The sequence below is a fragment of the Phascolarctos cinereus genome, unplaced genomic scaffold (assembly GCF_003287225.1).
Source record: "Phascolarctos cinereus isolate Bilbo 61053 unplaced genomic scaffold, phaCin_HiC Scaffold_726;HRSCAF=1367, whole genome shotgun sequence".
Lineage (NCBI taxonomy): Eukaryota > Metazoa > Chordata > Mammalia > Diprotodontia > Phascolarctidae > Phascolarctos > Phascolarctos cinereus.
In genome coordinates, this window is record NW_027556098.1 from 36,131,788 (window position 1) to 36,159,199 (window position 27,412).

Consider the following 27,412-nt stretch of genomic DNA (forward strand, 5'->3'; position numbering starts at 1 on the left):
ATGCTATCCACATCCAAAGAAAACTATGGAAGTTGAATTGCTACCTTTTTTTCCCTCTCTTCTGTTGAGTTTTGTTTCCTCTTTCTGATGGTTCCTCCTATTAGTTTTAATTTTTATTTACAACATCACTAATGTGAAAATATGTTTAATAGGAATGTAAATGCATAGCCTATATCAGATTGTGCGCTGTCTTGGGGAGGGTGGTGGAGAGGAAGGGGGAGAAAAATTTTCAACTCAAAAGCATATGGAAGTGATTGTTGATAAATCAAAATAAATTAATAAAATAAATTTAAAAATCAAAAAAATAATAAAATTAAATTAAAAGAATAAAAAAAGAAAAAAAAAGAATTTATTGTCCTCATCAGCCTGGTATTACAGTTATTTCTCCATGCATTCAGCAAACTAGGATGGCGTACGTGAACATTTTAAAATTGTAAAGTGCTATACAAATATAAAGTTATGCCAACCATCATGACCATCTCTCCAACCACACTAGCCTCTTGGAAGGTAGGTAGTGTATTAACTTTTTTTTAAATTTGTCATAAATACTTCTTTTTACCTGGTGTAGAGCAGCAGTATCTTCATCCTATAAGAGAAAGATGTTTCTGGGACCCATGCATTCATCATAACCTCTGTGTTTCTGCTGCTAAATAGTGACAACAGTGGCTTCTAGATCATGTCCACATTGTAATATAGCTACCCAGAGCAGAATATTGTAGGAATTGTCCACGATTCCATATCCCTGATATCTCATGGAAATAAGATCATGGAGAAAAACCTAACATTTGTATCTACACGCAGGATCCAATTCAGGCTGTGCATCAGACCTAAGTATGAGTCTCAAGAGTTCTGCAACATAGGCTTATTCACCAGCTGGGAACATGATGAGCTCATTTCCCTTCTTGATATTAATAGCAGCTGACATTTGCACAGGAATAGGTCTGCAAAGCATTTTACAGACATGATCTCATTTGATCTTCACAACAATCTTCTGAGGTAGGCATTACCTATATTATTTTCCTCATTTTACAGATAAGGAAACTTGGACTTAGAGAGGTGAAGAGAAGTTACACAGCTAGGGTCAGGAATGGTATCTGAAAACCTGGGTTCCACCTCACTCCAACTTCAATGCTCTTTTCAAGCTAGCATGATGCCTCTCATTAAGGGAAAATTTTTTTAAAAAGCCTTTGGTTTACTCATTCTTTCATAGCACCCTTCCTCCTCTTTACATACTTTATAGTTTTTCATGAAAAAAAAAAAATTCAAGGGCTCACTGAGACCTATATATATATAAAAGTCAAATGCGCTTTAAGCCAAAGGTTCTTAACCTAGTGTCTAGGAAATCTGCTTGTTTTTTAAAAATATATTTATAAACATTCCAACACAATTTGTCTCCTCTGCAATCCTATGTATTTTATGTGTTTAAAAAAATTATTCTGACCAGAGCACTATAACAGAAAAAAAGTTAAGAACCTCTGCTTTAAACATAGTCTTCTTTTCTTACCTTTTAAGCAGAGATTTCTGAGATAGGAGAAAGGAGCATTCTAGGAACATAAAATAAAAATTACTTTTAAAAATTGATTAAAAAAATTGTAAGAATTCTTCTGTATCATCCCTTTAGAATGTTTGGCAAAAATTCTCAGTACCTATAAATGCAGTTAAATAGCTGGTCAAAGAATAAAAAGAATAAATTGCACTAATTTTGATTTTTTTTTACTATTATGAAAAGCCATAAGCATAATAATTCAAAGCTATGTGAAATACAGTTGATTTACAATGAATTAAATCTTTAAATACATTAATTTAATTCAACAACCTTTACTGAGCATTGACCTTAAGAGACAGAAGATATAACTGGTCTAATAATTTAAAACACTACATCATCACCTTTTTGGTACACCCATCAGACTACAAATTACATAATGCTAATCATTTAAAATGCAATGTTTTCTTTTCTTATAAAGGAAAAGACTTCATCTAAGAAAATTACACTACAACCACAATAACAGCTATCTAGGAAAAATTAAGGGAAACCTCTAAATAAGCTATTTTTAATTCTTGAACTATATTCAGATACTATCTTAAGGACTTCTTGGCTTTAAAAGTTTTGCTTTTAGGGGCAGCTAGGTGGCACAGTGGATACAGCACCAGCCCTGAAGTCAGGATGACCCGAGTTCAAATCCGGTCTCAGACCAAACCACTTGCCACTTGCTAGCTGCATGACCCTGGGCAAGTCACTTAACCCCAATTGCCTAAAAAAGAAAAAAAAGTTTTGTTTTTAATTGAAGCCTAAGAGAGAGAAAACTAAAGTCAATGAATAGCTCCTTATATTCAATCAAAACATTACCACATTCCTGTCTTTGTTGGCTACTACAGTTCAGGTGGGGAGACTAGGTGCACAGCACCCCAAGATCTGGAAAAATCCATGTAAAAATTTTTAGCCCTCTCTATGTACCAGATAAGAAGTCTGAATTATTACGGTATTAAGAGATAAAAAGTGTTAATATTACACAATGTTATACATATAGTTCATGCATTTCCGAGTTTCCAAACTTTTTCCTATGTTGACTGCTGGCCTTTGCGTGTCATCTGTGACTTCTGCAAAACTCCCCCAAAATTTCCATTTAATTTCTTATGCCACCCATAATATATTGAAACCTCAATAGGAAAGTCATGATGTGGAAGGGAAAACTAGACTATACTTTAGTGGCCCATTATTAAGTTCTCTCAATTAGTTAACAAAAAAAAGTTTCTCTAACAAACATAAAAAAGGGAAAATTTCTAAAAAGAGAGGAAAACCCAGGAAATTATGATAGTTTTTCAACAGATATTCATAACTGAAAAGGGAGAAGTTTAACATAAATTCTTCTTCCATTTACCTCCTACTTAATGACAAAGATTTTGAAATATGAAAGACATTGCCTAATTTTCTAGTACCAACAGCCCTCAACTTACAAATACCTGATTTACAAACAACCTTTTAAGTACTTTATAATGCTGGCTCTACTTTCCCCTGGTAATAAGCAAGAGAGCTTGAGTCTAGCCTTCTTAACACTATCAAATATGTACAACATTGTTTCCTAAGGAGAAAGAAGATCTGAATTTCAAACAACTTGATTTACAAACCGACCTTTGGAACAGAACCCTTTTGCAACATGGATATTTGCTCTAAATTTTCTGGTCACCTTATGATTTACTCACTAGATGGTACTATGAGGCAAGGAGTGCTCAAAAGACCTAAGTTTAAATCCTAGCCACCCTAAGACCCACTGACCTTGGGCAATTTGTTTAACCTCTTTGGGCTTGTTTCCTTATCTGAAATGTGGGTTCTTAAAGAGGACCCACTGTGGATGGATTTCAGGAGTCCATCAACTTGGACAGGAAAAAAAATCTTTATTTTTCACTAACTTCTAACTGAAAACTAGCATTTCCTTCAATTCTTTAAAAACACTATTCTGTGAAAGGATCCATAGGTTTTTACCATGGACTAAAGGGGTCCATGAATAAAATTAAAAAACTTTAAGAACACCTGAACTAGATAGTATCAGTCCCATAGACTATACTCTCTTCTCAAAGGGATCCTTCAATAACCAGATCATCAGAACATTTAACATTAAAAATAAAACTAACCCTTCTGAAGATTCTGTTTAATCATCTTTTAAGATCTTTATCCTTAGTGATATCAATAAAGGAAATGTTTTCCCATGTAAATCTTGGATTTCTAGACCTCTAGATAAACAGAGTTTAGTCACTGGACCAATTCCCTTACTTGGCAGAGGAGGAAACAAACCAGAAGAAGGACTTGTACAAATGGATCGTTAAAGGACTAAGAATAAGATTCATGCCTCTCTTTTCAATATACTCTTCTGTCTTCCTCTGAGATAACAAGTGACAGAAAGTAAAAAGAAGTATTCTTGGAATAAATGCCATTTATCAGAAATATTTATTTAGCCTGTTTTGAGTTCTTTAACAGTAATGTACACCGACTCTATTCCATCCTAACATTTTAGCCAACCTCATATTTTCAGTCAGTTTTCAACAAGGATCTTTTCTACTGGAATCATCCTCATCCTTTTCATGGTGAATCTTAATTCAGGCATTCCCCTAATTTAGGAATAAGTCATATTGCAGAAAGTCAGTAATTTTTTGGGACCTTGGAATCTTTTCCCATAAATGTTATAAAGGGTGTTTAGGTTTCCAGGTTGGTTCACAAAAAAAAAAAAAGGACAAACTATAATTTGGCTGACATGTTAGACAGGAATAGGAATACCCAAAAGAAGACAATCACTTGTCCTTTTCTTGGGTGAGAGAGCACAAGATCTGTTGAAGACAAAATTCTGAGACTGGAGATGTTAAAGACAAACTTTGCCTATATGCTTCCTGTACCTTTTCTCTTACCGCCTAATCCCTCTTTTGCCAGACTCTCAGTAGTCTCAGGCTGACTTAATAAACACAATCCTAAACACAAATCCCTACCACCACCATCACTACCAGACATAGACCTGTTCTCACACCTAAAGTTCTCCAGATATTCCACATCTGTTTCCCTCTGTTTATGCTGCAAATGAAGGCTACAATTTCCATAGCAATTTATCTCAGCTAGGAGTTGGAAGGAAAGCTACCTGAATTTAAAATAATGTATTAAAAAAAAAAAGAAAGTCCAGACAAATTTCCCAAGTATTTTTATTTTTTAAAGAGGCTTGTAAAAACAAATTAATTTTTAATTAGTGCAATCACAGGCAGTATTTAAAGAGAATAAATTCAAGCAACAGAATGGATCAAGAAATTTTAGAAGCAGGTTGGCCTTGCATAGCATTTTGCTCTGGATTTGGCTTCACTAAGCTGTCTTTCAGTTTCTTCTCTTTCTCCATTTCCGAAACAACAGACTATCTAAAAGTTCCAAGTTTTGTTTTGTTTGTTTGTTTTCATGGCAGCTACCATGGCAGTGCAGGCTCTGGCAGGGAAAGGGAGGGACAAGAGCTCTTTGAGTCAGTGTTTGTAAGTCAAGAATGACCTGTACAGTAAATGAGCTATGGCAATACAAGGAACTTTTATGAATCTTTCCAAATAAATATAAAAATGAAGTTCGCAAACCTAGAAATTCAGATCTAAAGCCATATTTACATTACACACACAAATGCTTATATGTACGTAAACATACACAAACACATGGATATTATAAGAGACAATTGAATAATGAACAATGACTCTGGAAGTGCTGATAAGCATTGGTAGAGGAAATTCCTTATTGCTAGCTTCCTTCATCAATGAAATGAAGGAAGGAAGGGAGGAAGGAAAGGAGGAAGGGAGGAAAAGAAGGAAAGGAAAGGAGAGAGGGAGGGAAGGGAAGGCAAAAAACTAAGACACTCCCAAGGATAAACTTCACCTGACAGTACCATCTCTTCAACTTATAGCCTAAGCTTAGAGAACTCTCTATAGAAGCACTGAGAGGTTAAGTGACTGCCCAGGGTCACATGGCCAGGATTTATTAGAGGTCAGATTTAAAGCCAGATATTCCTGACTCCCAGGCCAGCTTTCTTCTCACTCTATTAGGCTGCCTCCACTTTCATATCATGCAATACTACTTACCAGATCCTCAATAAAGTTAGCTTTGATTCCATTTATGTTTTTAAAGTTGATTTAGACATATTATATTTGGTATATATACAATGAATACAATAACAGAAAGTGTTTTGCAGACATGAAGAGTTAGAGAATACATATCTAGATGAATGGTTCTTAACCTGGGGTCCAAGACCTCGTTTTCTTTAAAATATTTTGATAACTATATTTCAATATAATTGGTGTCCTTTGTAATCTTACGTATTTTTTAATTCCTTTAAAAACATTCTGAGAAAGGGTCAATAGCTTTTTTTCAAACTGACAAAGGGGGACCATGACAGAAGAAAGGTTAACAATCCCTGATCTAGACAGAGAAATATTTTGTCCTTCCCCAAGATCAGACAACGATTCTTGTTGACAAAGCTGGCAAGATTGTCTCAGTGAAAAGATGGGATTTCCTATACAAGAGGTATACCTGTCAGGCACACAGGAAGTAGATGGCAATCATAAGGAAAATACTTTCTACTTCTGTTCTAAATACATACTTTAAATTATATCGCATAAAAAGAGGTCTGATCGCTTTAAGTAGTCTCTAACAGAGGCAAGGCTGCAAAACTACAGATCTCTAGCTGTCAGTAAAGAAACCAAATGTATGCTAATGTCTATCTATCTGATGGAAGAAAAGACCTCAGAGGTCTCAGAAACCCTCAGAGGTCATCTCATTTAACCCTGCTACTCTTTCATGTGAGGTCACTAGAAAGATGGTATGACTTCCTAAAGGTCACACAAATAATTTCAGAGTTAAGATTATTCCCCAGGTCTGCTTCTATTAGTGCCTTTTCCACTAGCCAAACTGACTGACATAAAAGCTGGCTACCAAGAAGACTTTGATCTGAAAATGACTATCATAGGGGTTTTACACAAAGGTAGCCCTGAAGGAAGAGGCACCTGAGATTACTATAGCCAACTAACAACACTGCTGTAATAAACTGCAAGTAGACAGCTTCTCTAACCAGAGAAAAGCAAAGTGAAATAAATATAAGCTACCTGACAAAGGTTTTAGACACCACACTGCTTTGTAGCCCTTAATTGCAAAGTCAGAACTTGTATATACCCCCAAAGAGTTTTTTGTGTTAAGGGAAAATTCAGGCTGAGTTAGAGAGAAGGTTTTATCAAGCAGTGGTAACAGCTTCAAATTAGTAAGAATGAGCCAATTTGATACTTCGGGTAATATCCCTAGGTACCTATATTGCTTCTTTAATGATTGCTTTAAAATAGTGTCATCCTTTTAAATAATATTATGCTGGAAATAGGTAATTGCTTCTCTTCAGCTAATCTAAGAACTTCTGTTTTTATAGAAAAAGCATGTTAATCTATGTTGTTGATGAATTTGAAACTGGATTGTACTGGCCATTTAAACTTCAAAACTATTGTTCATTCACCACTATTCACCTAGAACAGGGATTATTGACCCTTACGAGTGACAAAGACTCAACTTGGCAGTCTGTTAACAACTGACCCCATCTAAGAATGTTAAGTGCATAAAAAACAGAGGATTACAAAGAAAAGCAATTCTATTAAAATATAATCTGTAGATAGAAAGATTGATCAGGTATAATCTAGCAGCAAGTCTAATAACTATGATAATTTTTGAAGTAGTAATAAGCATAAACAATACTGAGTACTCTATAACAACTGGAATGTGATATAAAAACTTCTACTGGTGAAAGTCGCAGGTACTGCTACTACCACCAGAGTTTGTTGTCTACACTCAACAATTGAAAGAATTGTTAAATTTCAAGTAGATGTTGGTAAAACTAAAAAAGCAAATTTTTTTGCATCCAAGTTCATGGGCCTCCTGAAACTTCCCCCCACATACCAGGTTAAGAGCCACTGACCTAAAGGTAACTATAAAAACTGTACCTGGAAGGAAATATTGCTCTGAAATCTTATAAACAAAAACTATAAAGTTAGATCAAATATCAAAGAATATAAAGATTGTGGAAAGATTCACAAAAAAAGGACCAATTATTTAACTCAGACAAGATAAACTACAAAAACACTGCCAGAGTAAGGCCACATGGTTGCTTTTTTTTTAATATATGTGTGGAGGATCAATGCTAGTCATAAAAGAATAAAAGAGTTTTTAAATGGTCCCAGAAATTACCAAAAGTTAAAATAAAAATAACACTAGTATTTAAAATAATATTGGAAATAAGAAATAAAATATCTCATGTATGAGCACAGTCCTTTGCTGGACCATTATATCAGGACAAAAAAAAGTATATACCATTTTAAAATCTTCAAACTGAACAACATGCTTTTCTCTCAGAGTATTTGGGGAAACTTATACAAGGGTCTGTAACTTAATAAAATGATGGAAGAGTATTACATGGCTATTCCTACCATCTACCTACAGACTAGTCATTAAGACACGTGACAAATGGGTTTACAAAGCTTCTAAATGTGAATGTAAGACATAAGTAGCATGTGCTCAAATTTAGACTTAAGCCCCATTAGATTTTGGTTGCAATAAGTGGAAAGACGCTTTGCAAAAAAAAAAAATTTAAACTGAGAAATAATTTAAAATTGTATTCTCAGAGTAAGATTAGCCTCAAACAGTTAAACTATTATTCTGGCATTTGCCTGCAATAAGAATTTTTTCCCCACTTTTCTAGACAGAAAATCTATTCCTCTCACAATCTGTGCTCAGGGATTTTTAACATTATGGGTATCTGTCTGGCCTTCTTTGTAAAAGGAGGACTTTCCAAAAGTCCTAATTTGGCTTTTGAAGACTACAGCATTTCTCAACTGTAGATTAATGACTGATATCCATATGCCAATAAAAAAAAAGTTTATAATTTTGGTTTTTAATATCTGTCCTTCACTGTTTTTTTTTATCCTAGGCATGATAAGAGTTTTTGTGTTAAGCTTGATTCCTAACAAACTATTTTTTTTAAACATGCGTGATTACTATATTCTTTAACCAAGGGCTTTTCTTTAAGAAATTTAAAGATACTAGTGGATCAAAATTATTTTAGATATACCTTAAGTATCAAAAATCCTTAAAACTAAATTAAATTAATAACTTTTAATGTACAAGAGGAAAGAACGTAGGTCTAAATTATACAGTAGAAAACCATGGCTTATAGCATTTCAATAGTCTTAGCTTTACTAATAATACATATTTTCAAATTACTAAAAGAAAGCATACTTCCTAAATCATGTACTACTAAATGATGCACTTAATTTATATTTGGAAAAAGAGTCCATTTTAGTAATTTCTATTGCTAAAGATTTTATTTTTATCTAAATTTCCTACTTTACCTATTATTCAAGATAGTACCTATCACTTTTCTTCCAAAACCTCCCAATTCTATCAATGGCATAATTTATAATCACCCACGCTTAAAATCTCATTGGTACCTTTGATTCTTCCCTTTCCCTCACCCCCCACAACCAGTTAGTTACCAAATCCTGAACATTTGTCCCACATTATACTTTGAACCCATTCTCTCCTTTCATTATCCTAGTACAGAAGTACCTTTGTTACTATACACCTGCACCCCTAGAGCAGTCTCCTAACCTATCTTCTTGACTCCACAATCATCCTTCATACCACTACCAGAGTAACATCCCTTATACCCATATCTGTTCTCATTCCTCCACTCAAACCTTCAAATGTCTCCCTACAGCCAAATGAATAAAGTCAAAGGGCCTTAGTTTGGCATTCAAAGGCCTCCATAATCTCATGCATCCCAATCATATCACATGATTCCTTACAACACTAGAGCCAACCTTTTGTCCCTCATATATATTCTATACTTACTCTGTTTGTATCTTTGCTCACCTTGTTTCCTATCCATCTCTACCTTAAGAATCCTTCTAGTCCTAGCTCAAATAGCACGTTCTTCAAGAAGTATTCCCTGATTCACCTAGGTGAAAATGATCTTTTCTTCTTGTGGCTTCACATAGCACATTGTGCCTTTTTTTGTTACCTTAATAATATTAAATACAATATTAATATTTTGCATTAGTTAATATACAATTATTAAATAGTATTATGTACCTGTGTATGCAACATGCCCACTGCTCCACTATGGGGGCATGTCTTAATTATCTATCTTCCCTTACAAGCCTATAAGAGTGCTCTTTATATAGAATATCCCAAGTCTTAGTGCAGTTTTAAGTTATTAAATCTTTCAACTGCACTAAGATTTGTGGGATACCCTATATATAGTAGGCATTTAATTATTGTATGAATATTATTACTAATACAAAACTAATTGGAAAACATAACTCCTATCTGAGTATATGTAAGTATGTTGTTTGTTATGATTTATACTCAATCTGAGTTATACTCAATTTGATGTTTACATATACATAAAAGGGTCATCCCCTCCCCCCATCAAAGCAAAATGGTAAAATAATTTTTCACATTTTGTTCATAAAGGTTTATCCTCACCTTTTTTAAGCACTTACAAAAAGTGTCCATTCCTTTTCCAATGAAATAAAGGCTCTCAACAACCAGGAGTCCTGGCACCTACATAAAGTACAATACATTTCTTTATGGCATTATATAAAATGCCCCTCCTTAATTTCTGTATATAACTAAAGAACCGTTTGTCAATTCTATAACATGGAAATAAGTAATAATCAACTACCATAATATGCCTCTGTTATGGGTAAATTCCATTTTTAAAATTAATATACAAAGATGAGCAAATCAGGATTGGAAAAGACAGTACCATTTCTCAGCATCGTTTAATTTAAACTTTGTTTTCTTAAAACCCTAACAATAGAAGCCAGTTACCTAAGAGTCTTGCTTTTCTTCTTCCTTACTCTCTAACAGAGGCAATTCTCTTCTTTAAGTGGACTATGGGCATAAATTGGAAAATCTGAGAAAAGGCAAGGAATTCTGAAGCCAAGTAATACAATGGGAAGAGCACTATCTATAGCAGAAGACCTAGCTCCGTTATCATTGAACCTGTGGTAGTTACTTAATCTGCATATCTGTTGTTTCAGCTACAATACCTGAGAGATATTTACCTTACCTACTATCTTATGGAATTATGAGTGTCAAAATAATGGATATGAAACTCCTCTGACAAGCACAAAACACTATACAAATGTGAATTCTTTCTGAAATGGAGGAAGGCAATTGGAGAAATAATTTTTTAACTCTCTTTTTCTGTAAGAATATTTTACCACAATGAACTTCATTTTGAACAGAGTATAGGACAAATTACTTGGGTGTAGTGGTGAAGAGGTCTGGGCTAGGAAGGATATTTATATGTCAGCTTCACACACTGAAAAGTGGACTGGACTAGGGAGTTAGATGGTGTGGGTTCAAACCCCACCTGGCCAGAGTTCAGATTGCCCAACATTTGTGTGATCTTGGGTAGGTCACTTGATATTTCTGAACCTCAATCCCCTGATGATAATAATATTTTTCTATATATCAAATGAGATAATGCAGAAAAAGTATTTAGTAAACATCAAAGCTTTATAAGATATAATGGTAATTCATAATGTCCTACGTGAAAATAAAGCTTTCTTACCTATAAACTACACTATAATCTGGTAGAAGGAGATGCTAACAATCTGGTGGCAGGGGAATGGAAAAGATGGTCTATAGCAAATCTATTCTAATCAAGTAGCATGTCCCAATTATTCATCATAAATTTATTTACTAAGCTTGTCTACCTTATATGCAAGACACAGTGCTAGATTTAGATTCTAGAGCTGAAACTAAAAACACCCTTTACCCTCAAGGAGATTGCAATTTAATGGGGATACATTTACAGGGATACCTATATTATATTCCCTAAAAGGAATAGGTAATTTCTTCTCTCAAGTGGCATATGGATATAAATTGGAAAATTTGAGGAAAAAAGCAACCAAACTGAATAAGTATGATATAAATAAATATGATATTATGGTTTTATATTCGTGGGAGCCAGGAGAGGGAAAGGTTCTAAGTAAGACACTGAATGTTTAGGTATTTTTCTAATGGTGACCCTGGGCTTCTAGTAGGTAGAAAGGTGGAACTTCATATAATTTCTGAATCTTAAACCTCCCCTGACTTCCCCCCCTCTCCCACTCTCTAAGCTGAAAAATCTAGCTTCATATTTTATGTAAAAAATTGAAGTCATTCATCATCAACTCCCTCTTCCTCATCTTCTATCATTAAGGTGCCTCCTGCTACTTTCACCTCCTTCACCTGTTTCACATGATGAGGTGGCCTCACTCCTTACTGAGGCTGATCCCTATTGTTCAAACAATCCCATTCCATCCTATCTCCTCCAACAGATTGCCTCCTCTGTCATCCCCATTCTTTCACTTATTTTCAGTCTCTTTCTCACTACTGGCTCATTTCCTACTGCCTACAATATGCCCCTATTTCCCCTATCCTGATAAAACCCTCACTTGATTCTTCCAGCTCTATCACTCCATTTCTCTTCTGCCCTTTGTAGTTTAACACCTTGAAAAGGAGTTACAGAAACTACAGTACATGTCCCCACCCACTGAAACTGCTCCCTCCAAAGTTACTAGTGATCTCTTAGTTGCAAAATCCAATGATCTTTTCTCAATCCTCCTTCTCTTTGACCTCTCTGCAGCGTTTGACACTGATGATACTTTCTTCCCCTTAACATTCTCTTTTTACATTTCTTAAAGAAATGATCTTGGTCAAAGAATACAGTAATCACATGTGTTTTAAAAAATTAGTTTGTTATCATGAATTAAGCTTAACACAAAAACTCTTTTTCATGCTTACATAAGAAAACAGTGAAAGGAAAGATATTAAAAACCAAAATTACAAACCGTTCTGTTTTTAGATGTAGGATATCTACTTGCTTAGTATGAGGATATCAGTCACTAATCTACAATTGAGAAATATGGTAATCTTCAAAAACCAGATTAGGACTTTTACAAAGGTTTTTGGGACACCACTTTCTCTTGGTTCTCGGTTCTCATCCTACCTATCTGACCACACCTCTGTCTCCTTTGCTAGATTTTCATCCAGATCACAACCTCTAACAGTAGGTGTTTCTAGGGTTCTGTCCTGGGTCCTCTTCTCTTCTCCCTCTATACTATTCCATTTGGTGATCTCATCAGCTCTCATGTATTTAATCTTCATCTTTATGATCTCAAATCTATATATCCTGCCCTAATCTCTCGGCAGACCTTCAATCTCATATCTCTGCCTTTCAGACATCTCAAACTGGATATCCAGAAGATGTCTTAAACTCAAAACAAACTCATTTCATGCCCAAAACAGAACTCATTATCTTCCCCCCCTAAACTGCCTCCTTCCCAGTTACTGTAGAGAGCAACATCATTCTCCTAGTGCCTCAGACAATCACCCTAGAAGTGGAATTCCTCCATATCCAAGTTGTTGCCAAGACCTACTGATTTCACTTTTGCAACATTTCTCCAACATAACTCTTCTTTCATTTAACACTCTCACCACCCTGGTACAGGCCCTCATCACCTCACACAGGAATTACTGCAATAGCTTGCTGGTGGGTTTGCCTGCTCAAGTCTCTCCCCACTCCAATCCATCCTCCATTCAAGCCACCTAAGTGATGTTCCTGAAACACAGGTCTGATCTCGTCTCCTCTCTACCCAATAAACTCCAGTGGTTTTCTATTGCCTACAGGAACAAATACAAAGTGTTCTGTTTCACATTCAAAGCCCCATATAACCTAGCCCTCTCCTACCTCTCCAGTCTTCTTACACCTTACTCCCCCCAACACATAATATTCAATCTAGTGATGATAGACTCCTGCCTGTTCCATGAAAAAGACACACTCTCTATTCTGGACATTTTCTCTGGCTATTTCCCATGCCTGAATACTCTCCCTCCTCTGCTCCTGCTACTGACTCCCTGGTTTCCTTTAAATCCCTTCCCAGACCCTACTTAATTTGAGTGATTTTCCTTTGTAAATGATTTCCTATTTATCCTGCACAAAGCTTGCTTTGTATGTATTGGTTTGCATACTGGCTTCCTCATTAGACAGTAAGCTCTTTGACAGCAGGGATTGTCTTTTCCCTCTTTTTGTATCCCCTGCACTTAGCACAGTGCCTATAGAAGGCACTTAATTTATTGAATTATTGAATTGAATTGAACTTCCTTGGAAGAGGAAATATAAGACACAACTCAACAATGATCCATGTAGCCTTCATAACATCTCACTTGGACTACTGCAATAGTTTAATAGATCTCCCGGCATCTGGTCTCTCCTTTCTCCAATCCAGCTCCAACACAGCTACCAAAATGTTCCCTGAGGCAGGATGTCACTCACCTGCTCAAAAATTCCTGAATTGAATTGAAAAGAGGGAACATTACAGGTCTTGTTAAATGGATCACTGAAACATAGGGTTTATCAGAGAGTGCATTTTGGCCGGAATGTGAAATCTGTGAAGAGGAGTAATATGAAATGAGGCCAGAAAGGCAGGCCAGAGGTACTGAGATGGGGCAAAAATAAGAGGCTGGGGAGTCTGTATTTTATCAAAGGCAATGGGGGGCCACTAGAAGGTCCTGAGTAGGAGAATAATATGTTCAAGCATGTGCCTTAGGAAAATGATTTTGCTAGCCATGTGGAGAATGAATTGGAGGGGCCAAAGATGAAGGATCTTGCTTGTTCAAAGAGCCACAGGTCAACATTACTTCCCCATACCAATGACCAGAGTAGCCTAAAATGAAAAAGACTTGAAGTATAAATTCATCTTAGAAAAATAAAGGAGGTAGGCGAAGGGAATACTCTAAAACTATAGCTAAGAGACATAAAAGGAGATTGTAAGGGGCTAAAATACAACCTTGCCAAGCCAACCAACTCCCTATAAAGCTAAAACTGTTTTAACATTCAGGTTACACAGAAGGAGGCTAGCAAACACTGTGGACAAGACCTGGCAGAAGAGGATCAGTCAGTAAGAGACAAAATTAAGAATGAGTGAGGCTTAAGTTCTCTGTAGTTTACAGGCAGGACCAGAACTAATAAGACCTTTGTTACTTTTAAACTTCTTTTTGATTACTGCCCCCCCTTCTTTTTTCTGTAGCACTTTGTAGAAAACTTAAAAACATTTCAAGAAAAGAATGTATGCCTTTTATAAGGAAACATAGCAAGGCAAGTAAAAAGTCTGTTATTTCCTACATGCAAGGTGGTCTGGTGGGAAAGCAGTTCATAAAGAGGGTTACAAGCAATAAGATACTAGTAGGGAACACTAGGCAGCCAAGAACTGAGGTTTACTGGTGGGGAAGGGGGGGGGGTAATTGGATCTGGAATCACCCGGAATCATGAATGGAAACAAAAAACTGAACTGGTTATCAGGAAACTTAGCTCTCAGCCCCACTTTTAAATGTAGCTAGCTGGCAATTCGCTTAAACTCTCTAAGCTTCAGTTTCTTCATCTATAAAATTAACTCAACAACATTTAATATTAGCATATATTTATATAGCACTTTATAGCTTACAAAGTGCTTTTCTTACAACCACCTTATGCAGCAGGCAGTGCAATTAGTATTACTCCCATTTTATACAGACAATCCCTGACCTCGTAGCACAGGAATGATACATACAGAAATAGTAATACAAAATAATAAGAGAATTCATGAGAGGTATAAATCATGCACTATGTTCAGTCTAAGGGAGTGGCATTGAGAAATATAACAATCTCAGAAGGATCACAGAGGTTTCAAAGAGGGAATAATTTTTGAATTGGAAGCTCATACATCTGTTGATATGTCTGCAAAAATCCTGGAGAATCAGTTGCTTCAGACAACCAGTATTGTGGAACAGCAGCTGGACTCTGAGATTTCAAAAACCTGAGCCCCTCAAAGAAAAGGGGCTTGAAGCACTAAAGAAAGCACAAGTAACCTAGCTGTACTGGTTTCTGAAATTACTAAACAGTACAGTCCAAGTACCTTATACTAATGCAGTAGCTACTATCAGTCCTCGATTTTAGGGGTTGATTAATGTATCCTTGCCATTGTTTAAAATTTGTACAAAGCAAGTGTTTTTAGCTTAATCAGTTTTTTGAGTTGGACCTCTAAAAAAGATGGGGAGGATTTTAAATAGGAGAATATTAAGGGGAGGGAAAAACAGGATAGTCTAGCTCCAGGAAATGGTATGATCAAATGGGTGAGTACAACATTAAGACAAGCAGCACTGGAGTCAGACAGCTGGGTTCAAGCTGAAGCTCTGTTATTTTATACCCACATGAAGTCATCACTTCACTTCTCTGGAAGACTTGGTTTCTTCTTATCAAAAAATGAGGGAGGTGGGGAGAAAGTTAGACTAGATGGCTAAGCTCCCTTGAAGTTATAAATCCTAAAAAAATTTGGAAAAGCACTGAACCTATGCAGTAGATAGTAAGTGATACTGTTTGGTTAGAGCATATAGGATACATGAAGGGAAGAGTATTACATAAGGTTAGAAAGATATTGTAGCACCAGGCTTCGAAGGGTTTGTTTGAATGCCAAATAAGAGATCAGAACTTTCTTCAGTGAGCAACAGGGACCCATACAGGTTTGAGGCATGGGAATTACATGAATTAGATGTGTCTATAAGAAAGGTTAGTTCATCATAAAAGGAAAATAAAAATAGATGGAAAGGGTAAGAGAAACAATATTCACCAAAGACATGTTAAAGAACTATTTCAATAGTCCAAGAGGGCAGTGAGGTCTGCACTAGAGTGATAGCAATGGTAACAGAGAACAGTGAACTGTTTCTGTACCTTTTGATGGGCTAGCTCTCTTTTCTCATTCCTTTCTCCCCTCTCTCCCTCATCCCCAACACCAAAGCAATACAGAAAGGGGAAAGAGGAAAGTTAAATTATAATGCCTGATCTTTTTTTTTTTAGAAAACATTAAAATGCAAACACCAACCAAAACTCCACAATATTCAATCAAGTTTGACCTTAGTATTAATGGTCATTTACCAAAGATAAAATAGCTTATTTTGTCCATCTTAGAGTCAAAATAAGTATTGGACAAGAAATTCTTCAACCAGTTAAAGCATGATTGATATTTTAAGATCCTTGGGTTGAGAAAACACCCTGTTCCATGTATTTTAAAAAATCATGGCCACTGCATATCAACTTTGTTCTAAAGCTACAAATGCGGTCATTAACACTTTCAGCACTAATTCCCACAATTGCTAATAAAAGTTTTAGTGTATTAAAAAGTCATAAATCTAATCTAAGTTTTTCCCCTGTGTAAGCAAAAAAAAAAAGTAATTCAATTGTATACCAAGAAAGAAAGCAACAGTACACACTTAGCCAAATTTACTTCTATTTTAAGTCATTATGGTAAAGGGGTCATTAGGTAGCACTTAAGGCAATACAAAAATAGTTCCTTGGAACATAGTACTACCAAGTATCTACTACACTGCCTTAGGCTTTATTTGTGGATCTCTGACAACAAAAACTGCTAGCAAACCAAAAAAATTTTACTCCTGACCTCTGTAACATTAGTTCCCAAATGCATGAGAGGCTAAAAGAAACTGTAGAGATGTCTGGGGCAAAGATCCATCACAATTATTGTTAAAAACAAAAAGACAAGCAAAACCAAAATTAAAAAAAAAAGTTTGACCAACTGTTCATCTAACCCTCTTCATCTGGCACTTTTTAAGACCGCTACTATCTTCAGTCAACAACCTTACTTTCTTCTTGCCAAATCCTATTATTTTAGTGTACAGTATTTGATATAGTTGGCCACCCCTTCATTCTCAAAACTGTCTCCTCTCTTAGCTTCCATGATACTATGCCAGCCACACTGTTCTACTGCCTGACTGCTACTTGGGGGAATCTGTTCTCCTGCCTAATAGTGAGCACAAGACTTAGGATCTTCTCTCTATATCCATCCTCCCATAGAACTCACAGAGCTATTACATTAGCTCAGTATGGATGACTTCTGAATATCATCATCTCCTTGAGGTCAGGCGCTTCCCTACTTTTTCCATCTTGGCATTCCCATCACCTAGCCTAGCACAGACACTTGAACTTGGCAGGTCTGTTGACTCAAGCTCTAGCCTCCTATCTCCCAAATGTGTATTGGATTTTTCTATTCGGAGTTAGTATTATAACCACAAACTAAAAAATTTGTTATCAGTGATTTATCCCTATCCTTCAAACCCCTGTATCTTGTCAATTACCAAATCCTGTTGATTTTGTCCTTCAAAATTTATTTTTACTTCTTCTACTCTTATTCATACTCCTGCAACAGATTCAAGAGCTCATCCCTTTACACATACTACAAAACCTTCCTAACTAGTCTGTCTGTCCCCTAACCAGCCTGCATTTTGCCATCAGATTTATCTTCCTAAAACACGATTTTCATCATATCGTTCATTACCCTACTCAAAAACCTTAATGGGCTCTTATCCTAATATGTCAAGTTCAAAATAGTCATTCAGATTCTTTATAATTCGGCCTGCCCCTTACCTAAGCAAGCTTCCTTATTACTTAGCAAGAGAGAATCTGGCCCAGCCACTTCTCTAATACTTAACCTCTGAATATACGTTAGTCTTTCCTGAATCTCTTCCCACTGTTCCTATAGCTGCCCTGAAAAGTTCACCACAACATATTTTATATATCCAAACCAACCCAGTCTTCAAAACTCAGTTGGGTTTTGACTCCTTCATGTTGCCTTCCCAAATTCTTGGCTGAGCTTCCATAATCATTTCAGCAACAAGACTATAAGCTCCCTGGGGGTAGAAACTGTGTGTTGAGCTGCTTTTCTATAATCTCTTCCACATCTCTACAACTAATAACATGCTAAACAAAAAGGATTTAAAGATGGAAGGAACCTCAGCAATTATCTAGTCCAATTAATTCTCCTCTTACAAAGGAGAGCACTATGCAAACCCTTGTCCAGGGTCACACAGCTAGTAAGTGTCAAGTGTTTGGTCTGAGGTCGCATTTGAACTCGGGTCCTCCTGACTTGAGGGCCGGTGCTCTATCCAGTGCACCATCTAGCTGCCCCTTGTTTGTTTTTTTTAATGCTGGATTTGGAGTCAGAAGACCTGGATTCAAATGAGATTCAGTTTCCTCATCTGTGAAATGGGGATAATACTATCTACCTTATAGGATTCTTGTGAGGATCAAATGAGAATGTATATAGAGTACTCCATAAACTTTAAAACATTATATAAATGCAGTTATGTTACTATTATTATTACTACAGAGGAAGCTAAGGCTCAAGAAAGGTTCAATAACTTGCTCAGTGTCACACTGTGACAATCAGAACCAAGAACTTCTGATTCCAAATCCAGAACTCTTTGTACCATATCGCTCTCCTTTTAGGGTTGACAATTGACACTTTAATAATCAAATATTAACTGATCACTTTATATGTGCAAGATGCTGTCCTAACGACTATAGGTGAAAATAAGGTCGCACAAAGCCACAGTCCCATCCTTTAGAAGTTTACAGCCTAGTTGGGAAGATAAGACATGTACAGATGACAAAATAACTACAATAGAAAAAAAGTATATTTTATATAAATGCCAAATGAGTCACAGACAATACTTTAGGAATGCAGAAGAAAAGACCATTTTGACTACATAATTAGGAAAGGTGTTGTGGAGGAGCTTCTGAGTTCCCATTTGAACAACAAATAAGAGTTTTAACAAGTGGAGAGAGGAGGAGATAGGGCAACCCAATTGGAGGAGTGGGGAAAGAATGATATAAGCAAAGACAAGAAGGTAGGAAACATCAAAGACAGTCTATTTGGTTGTATATATGTTTTGTGTAGGAAGTGGTTGGGGCCAGAATGTAATAGGTCTTCTTTTAGAGTTGGATACAGCATGGATGGACACTTAGCAGTCATCCTTCCACAATAATGACCTTCAAAAGGCTAAGAAAAGTTGGCTTAATGATATTTTAAATAAAGTCACATTAGGCAATGTCATTTAAACTCATGAATTCAGACACTAGTGCAGTGACCATTGAGCCCTTGCACAAAGAGTAGTAATTTCTTTCCAAACGCAGAAAGATGACTTTCTTCCTTTTGACTAATTTAAACTAAATTGAGAGATCTTTCAAGAATAGGACAGGGGTTGGTGGGAGAGAGGAGAAGAAAGCTCACTTTTCTTTTCCAACAGAACCTGATTACAGAGCTCACCATATCTCCTGATAGTTTAAGTTTCTCTTTGTGGCACAGGTGAAATAACCACTAATTTTTGCTTTAAAAAATTTCTACATGTTAAAATAAATAAATAAATAAATAAATGAAATAAATTTCTACATGCCATAAGTATAACCAAATTTTTTAAAGATAAGTATGTGATTTTGCTGTAGAAAAACACACTGAAAAAAAGGTTATATAAAAAAAATGTGATGTTTCATGTGAAAAGGTTTAGAAAATTTAGAGAATTGTAAATGCAATACAAGTCACCAGCAGGACTTGGAAGCTCAAAAAGCCACTGTGATTTCAGCTGCATTAAGGAAGTATATTATCTAGTACAGAAGAGTACTGTGATAGTACAGTAGTCGGTCCTCTACTGTAAATGCATCTGAAGTATTGTGGTCTTTTCTAAATACTTTGTTTTAAGACGTTATTTGATAAAGTGGAGACCTTCAAGAGAAGGGTGACCTCAAGGATGATGAGGATCTTCAACACCATGCTTTTTTGTTGTTCAGTCATTTCAGTCATGTCCAACTCTGTGATCCCATTTGGGGTTTTCCTGGCAAACATACTAGAGAATTTGCTATTCCCTTCTCCAGCTCATTTTACTGCTGAGGAAAGTGAGGCAAACAGGGTGAAGTGACTTGCCCATGGTCGCACAGCTAGTATCTGAGGTCAGATTTAAATTCAGGCCTTCCTGACTCCAGGTCTGGCATAATATCCATTGTGCCACCTAGCTGTCCAAAACCATGCTATCTATAGGAAACTAAAGAAAGAGAAAATGTTTAGCCTGAAGAGAAGGGCTTTAGGTTTGAGTGAAACCAAAATATTTTTATTTGGGCATCTAATGAACTGTCAAGTGCTGGACAAAATGGGGAGCAATGAATAGAAGCTACTGAGTGGTAGACCTTGACTTCACGTAATGAGATTTCCTAAGCACTGGACCAATCCCAAAGGTCATAGGCTACCAGTAAAAGTGTTCAAGTGAAAGTGCAGGACTTTGTGGCAAAGGTACCCCAAGTCATCCTTGATTCTTCACTTTTCCCTATCACACCCATATCCCATCAGTTGCCAATGCTCATCAATTCTATCTCTATAACATCTTCCTCTTCTCTCCAAATCTCATGGCCATGACTCTAATTTCAGGCCCTCATCATCTCTCTATTTCAATAGCTTCCTAATTTGTCTCCCTGCTTCAAGTCTCTCTCCTTTCTAACCCAACCTCCACACAGTTACCAAAATAATATTCCTAAAACACAGGTCTGACCATGTTGCTCCCCTGCTCAAAAAGCTCCAGTGGCTCCCTACTGCCTCTAGGATTAAAAAGTCCTCCGTTTAGTAAACAATCATACTCTGGTTTCTGGCTCTTTCCAGACTTATCAATCCTCTCTTCCCTCACTTTACAGCCCAACCAAATAGGTCTATGTGCTGTTCCTCACCCATGACAGGTGAACATTCTAGATCCAGATTTTCTGCTTTTGCACCAGCCAACCCCACATCTCAAATACGTCTCCTCCTCACTTTCACCTCTTAGAAACTTCAGATTCTTTCAAACCTCAGTCCAAGGGCTACTTCTTAAATGAGGTCTTTTTTCATCCCTTCAACTGTTAGTGCCTCCTTTCAGCCCTGAAATTACCTTGTGTGTGAGAATGTACATAGTCTTCCCTTTCCTGCCTCCTTCTCCCCTAAGATACTTTAGAACTATAACTGTTTCATTTTTCATGGTCTTTAAATCTCCAGCACTTAGCATAGTGGCTGTCACATAGTAAACACTTAATGAATATTTCTTGTTAATTCCAGAAGATCATTAAGGTCTCTTTAAACTCTGAAATTCTGTAATTAGTCACGATTGTTATCCTTTTAATAGAGTTAACAAAAATATCCACATATAACCTCTTGATTTAGAGGTGAATTACTAATTAACTTTGACAAATAATATTTTAATGTACATGTAATTTTTTTTTTACTAGATCTATGATTTCATTAGCATTCCTCTACCAATGCAGATCAGCACCTGCTGCTGCAACTTAGGTTAAGTGACTTGCCCAGGTCAATGAAGCCAGTACAATGAAGCAGAACTTGAACTCAAATCTTCCAGACTCAAAGGTCAGCTAAGCTACACTTGTTTCAAATAGCATACACCTTCTAAAACTAAAAGTCCATGGTGTCTAAATTGTTAAAAATTTGCATTAAGGTTATATAATAAAAGAATTTAAGCTCTTTGAGGACAGGAATTGCTTCATCTTTGTATCCAATGCACCTAACAGAGTCTAGCAATAAACAAAAGTTCAATAAATGCTTGTTGAGTTGAAGAATGCACCCAAGAAAGTTTGAGTCTTAACTCTCCACTTAAATACATTTATCAAAAACAACACTCTAAACCTTGCCATTAAAGAGGTCATTTCAAGTAGAAAGCTCACACCTCTAAGACCTATCACAATTGCCAGTAGATGGGGCTTTCAAAAATCAAATAAAATAGTAGAAGTTTGGCAATGCTTCAAAGTAGTTACTCCAGAATGGGAAGCTTGTGCCTGTCACTCATGGGGGGTGAGGGTGGAGAACGGGGCTTCAAGTATTATTCTCTTACCCTCCCCCAATCTATCGAATTCTAAAGCCACTTCAAAAAAAATTTTTTTAAGTTAACAAGCCCAGTAAGATATACATTATTCCAAATATTCAAGGAGGTAGTGGGGAAAGAAGGCAGTGTAGCAAAAAGACAAAGGAAACAAAATCCTAGCTTTGGAAAGGCTGTCACACTCAGCAAGTCTAGGGCAGAAGGCAGTGTGTTATTTGCATTTTCCTGCACGACTAGTAAAGCACTCAGATTACAAAAGTAGGTCACATCAACACCCTCCCTCCCCCTCCTGAGGCAACAGCTGATACATGAGGAAAAGTTATACTTCAGCAAGAGCTCCAGGGAAGACTTAGCTATAATAAATATAGCAGCCCAAAGAAGCTGAGGGAGAGACCCTGAAAAATCCACCTATGTCAGGGATAAGCTGGGGGGAGGGGGAGGTGGGGATGACATGTTTCAGGTCACCAACATTGTACAATGAATCTATCCCTGAAGGGCTTGGCTGCTAAAAGTTACACACTACATTTTTTTTAAACAAAGGTAGGTCCACAGCTGCCTGTTTAAAATGGAAGAAAATCTTGGTCAAACCCTGAGCTTTTCCATCTTTTCACCGGCTAACCCCTGGGTCCCACCCCTGTGGCCTGAAGGTAGCGTGGGAAAGGAGGAGGGGTTCTGGCTCTCTCTCTCTCTCACACACAGACCCAGATACATACACACACACAAACACACTCACCCAGATCCAAAGCCTGGTCGTATTTGTGCAAGGCTGCGTCCAGTTCGTGTTGGTGCCGCAAACTCTCCGCCTGGCTGGCTAGCCTCCGCACCCGGCTCTCTGTCTGAAAACATTTCTCGAGCAGGTTGCCCAGTACCACGTTGACTCGAGAGGGGCAGCTGTCCCTTCGACTGGGCGGGGACTTGGCGGCTGGGCAGCAGGGGCCGGCGGGGAGCCCGGGGTCCGTCTCGGTGCAGCGCTTGCACAAAGTGTGTCCGCAGTGCAGGGTCACCGGGTCGCAGAGCAGGAGCCGGCACCGCGGGCAGCAGAACAAGCCCCAGGCAGCGCCGAGGCTGGAGGACAAGGAGGAGGAGGAGGAGGAGGAGGAGGCGGAGGAGGCGGCGGCGGCGGGAGAGAGGGGGCCGGTGGCCGCAGCAGGCTCATCCCCGGCGCTGGACTCGCCGCCGCTGGCGGGGGCCGGCTCCCAGGGGGGCAGGCGCAGCTCCTCGCGGATGGCCAAGGCGCAGCTCTCCACGAGCTCCTTCAGTTCCTCGGGCCGCAAGCTGCCCAGGCGGGCGGCCACGCTGTACGAGTCCAGCGCCTCGGCGGCGCGGCCGGCCCGGGCTAGCGCGTCCCCTCGCCGCAGGCAGAGGCTGCGCTCGGGCTGGGGCAGCTCGGCCAGCTGCGAGCCGTAGATCTCGGCCGCCAGCTCGTAGTTGCCGCCGCGGAAAGCCTCTTCCGCCACCGCCAGCAGCTCGGGACACGGGGCCCCGGAGTCTGGGCCCGGCGGCGGCGAGACCGGCTCGGTCCGGCCCGGCTTGGTGCCCATCCCCGTGGGGCAGAGGCGCCCCTCACGCCATAGCCGCGCGCGCTGGGAAGACTCGGAGAAGGGTGGGGATGGGGGGGAGGGAGAGAAGAAAGGAAGGAGCGGAGAAAGGAAGGAGGACGAGGATGGAGGGAGGGAGGAGGACGAATAAGATGCTCCACTCCCCCGTGCCCGGGCGGCGGCAGCAGCGGCGGCGGGGCTACCAGCGAGGAGAGGAGCTGCCGCCGCCGCCGCCGCCGCCGCTAGTTAGGGGTCCCGGCGGCAGCGCGGCGCCCCGAGCTGCGGCAACGACAGCCGGCGGCGCTCGCAGCGGCTGGGCCCGGCCATCAGAGCGGGGAGGGCGGCGGGGCTCCCCGGCGGGGCTGCATCGCCCACCCGGTCCAGAAGAGTGGGACAGAGGAGAGATGGAGAAAGGTTGGGTCAGGGAGTGAGCGAGCTCCCCCTCCCCCGGAGACCCTCTAACTTCGGGCGCCAGGCGCACCCCCAACCCCGGGAATGCCTGGAGTGTGTGAGGGCTGGGCTGGGCTAGGCGAGCAGAGCAGAGCCGAGCGCCCTCGCCGACACGCACGCACCCTCGTTCTGCCGCCGCTCCGACTCCCGCTCGCCAGCCGCCGCCGGAGACCCCACCCCCACCCCGCGCGCGCGGAGCCCCCTTCCCCCACCCCGAAGCCGGGGCAAGCCGCGCTGCGCGAGCGGGGGCGCGCGGACCGACTGACGCGCGGGCCGGCGGGCGCAGCACACTCACACCCAGTCCCCTCAACACGCAGGCGCGTCGCTGCCCCCGCCAGGCTGGGATGCCGGAGGAGTCCCCACGGCCTCCCGCCGCTCTTTCCAAGGGGTCAAGCTGGGTCCAATGCCAAGCTTGATTTCTACTCCCACTTACAGTGTCTCCCCTTTTTTTTAACTCCCCTTCCTCCTCTCCCGACCGCCGGCCCCGCCTCCCAAGCACCAGGTAACCCCAAACACCCCCCCCACCCACTCCCACCAAGCTCTCCCCCCTTCCCCCGCGCCGCAGGCTCTGGCACGGAGCTCGGGAGCCACGTGAGACCGAAGGCGGCGGCGGTTATTGGCGCGCGCCGCTCTTCCCCCCCTCCTCCCCTCCCCGACCGGCTTATGTAATCGGAGTCAGTTGTGTAACTGTGGCGACCCTCCCCCCCTTCGGCGTCTCCGCCAACTCCTTTCCATTCTCCTCCCGGGCCGGCGGCCCTGGCAACGGCTCGGAGCCGCCGCCGCCGGAGTCAATTGAGCAATGCCTGGATCGGGGAGCGTGGGCTTCACTCCCCCCCACCACACCCCCACACCCACAGTGTCCCCAGGCTGCGGCTTCCCCGGGCTCGTCCCTCTCGGGTCCGGTCCCCGCGACCGCCCGGCGGGGGGCAGGGCGGGGCCGGGGTGCCCTCCGAGTCCCCTCCGCGCGTGGGCCGGCCAGAGCCCGGCAGGTGGGGGGGGGGTCTCCCCGCCCGCAGCTGTTCACCCAGAGGAAGTTCGTTGCACATCTTTTTGGTGTGCACCTTTCCCACGGTGCGCGTGTACACACACGCTTTTTCCTCTCCTTTACACGCACACGCGCGCGCAATATTTTTCTCCCTCGAATCGAAGCAAACCGGGTCAGCAGCAGTCAGGGAGAAGAGGGAAAGGTGCTCAAGGCACGAATCGCATTTCACCTTTGGTTGTTCAGGCTTCTGACTAGAGCAATGGGCAGAAGTTACTGGACAGCTGGACCATCCGCAACCCAGATTCAACCGTCATGGGGGGGGGGAGTGCGTGTGTATGCATGTACTCACATGTGCACATGCAGGTTTGTATCGATGAGTGTATGCAGTACACATACATATGTATATAACATGTATACACGGATATACCTAGCTATACATGCACATACAACAACTATATATGCATATACGTGCATGTATATGTCTGTAAACACACCAAACAAAAAGGGAAAATAATGAAGTGCCTGCTTTCCAGGAGCTCGAATTTCATGGAGGAGACTACAGGCAAACGAAGATGTACAGATAAGAATAAGTGAAGGGGTGTGCTGAAGAGTTCTGTCTGGATTGTGAGATTGTTGAATTTTCAGGGTGAGCATTACACCTCAGAAATGGACAAATCAGGGCTTGAACTTATTTTGTAGACTGTTTAGACTTCAGAAAATGAGAGAGGAAATAATGCAGATTGAACTTGAAGAGGGTGTGTGTGTGTGTGTGTGTGTGTGTGTGTGTGTGTGTGAGACCAGCACACCCCTGAACAGATTGTAGGGTAAGGACTAGACCCGTGATTTCACTGGTGTAGGAAGTCCCAGCTGAAGAAGCTCCCACTACCAATGCAAGTCATCTGTCTCTGCAATTTATAGTGTTAAATCAGGAATTCTTAACCTGTTTGTGTGTCACTGACCCTTTGACAGTCTGATGAAGTCTCAGAATTATGTTTTTTAATGCAAAAATAAAATACATGGGATTACAAAGGAAACCAATGATGCTGAAATATTGTTATTAAAAATAGTTTAAAAAACAGATTCTCTGATGGAAGTTAAGAACCCCTAGCTTAGAAATTTGTCTGTAGCACTGCTCGGTGAAGTGATTTGCCCAGGGTTTTAAGATCAGAGATGGGATTTGAATGAAGGCCTTCAAGCAGAGCAGACAAGTTACACACTCCTATTTTTTCTTTAACTCACAAATTTTCATTTAAAGGAGAAAAGCCAAGGTAATGACTGTTCCCACAGCACCAGCAACAACTGACAACTATGATTCTTTCAAGACAAGAAATATAAGCAGTAAAATTCTGTGTTAGTATAGAAATAGCTTTGTATGCTATGCCTTAATAAATAGGGAAACGGAAAACATCCAAAAATAGAGATTCTCAAAGTGGAGTCCTACAGTAAGTTTAGAAGTTGCCAGATTGGTAGGAAAGAAGGGTAGAAGTGAAAAATACAATTTACATCAAGGGTAGGGATAGATTGGAGGAGAAAGGAAGCAAATCTTGACAGAACCAAAATATTGTGAAAAAGTGAGAAGTGATGGTAAAAGTACTGAAATTTCCTCATTTTAATCAGGAAGTAGTATTATTGTATGTTAGATGAGAGAAAAAAATCAAGCAGTTCCATTGCCTCATAGAATCTTAGATTGATAAGTGAACAGAACCTCAGAAGCTATCAAGTCCAACCCCCTCATGTGTGCCCAGGGTCACATAACTAAAAAGTGTCTGAAATGGAATTGAAGTCCAGGTGTTCCTGATTCCAAGACCACTAAGTACCCTATTCTCTTCTCCCTTGTCCTGCGATACAATACACATCCTTATGAAGTAGGGGGGTTTGAATTCAGGAAATTAGTTCCCATTCTTTTTCTATAATTGGATCTTGTCTTCCAAAGGTAAAAAAAAAAATTGAGCAGATCCATGTTTCTGTTCAGCACATGGTACAATATTTTGAATCTTGAAGAATAGCAATATTATAAAACTTCAATTTATGTTCTATAAACTTGGAATTTTCAGTAATTTACATATGGTATAATACATATGTTGTTCCACTATGAAGAAAAGATTTTACTAACCAAACTGATAGCTTAAATAAAGTTTACCAAGAAGCAAAGATGAACAAACTGATTTGAAA

The 27,412-nt window shown here is 39.7% G+C and overlaps 1 protein-coding gene across 2 annotated transcripts in view; it reads right to left on the bottom strand.

Moving 5' to 3' along the window:
• LONRF2 (LON peptidase N-terminal domain and ring finger 2) overlaps nucleotides 1–23,808 on the bottom strand; it is an 89,399-nt gene extending 65,591 nt beyond the window's left edge. For both annotated transcript variants that reach the window (XM_078146380.1, XM_020992856.2), the window contains exon 1: nucleotides 23,001–23,808. In XM_078146380.1, the coding sequence (XP_078002506.1) occupies nucleotides 23,001–23,808 (808 nt within the window). The remainder of the gene's footprint in view (nucleotides 1–23,000) is intronic.
• Nucleotides 23,809–27,412: the final 3,604 nt, after the last annotated feature.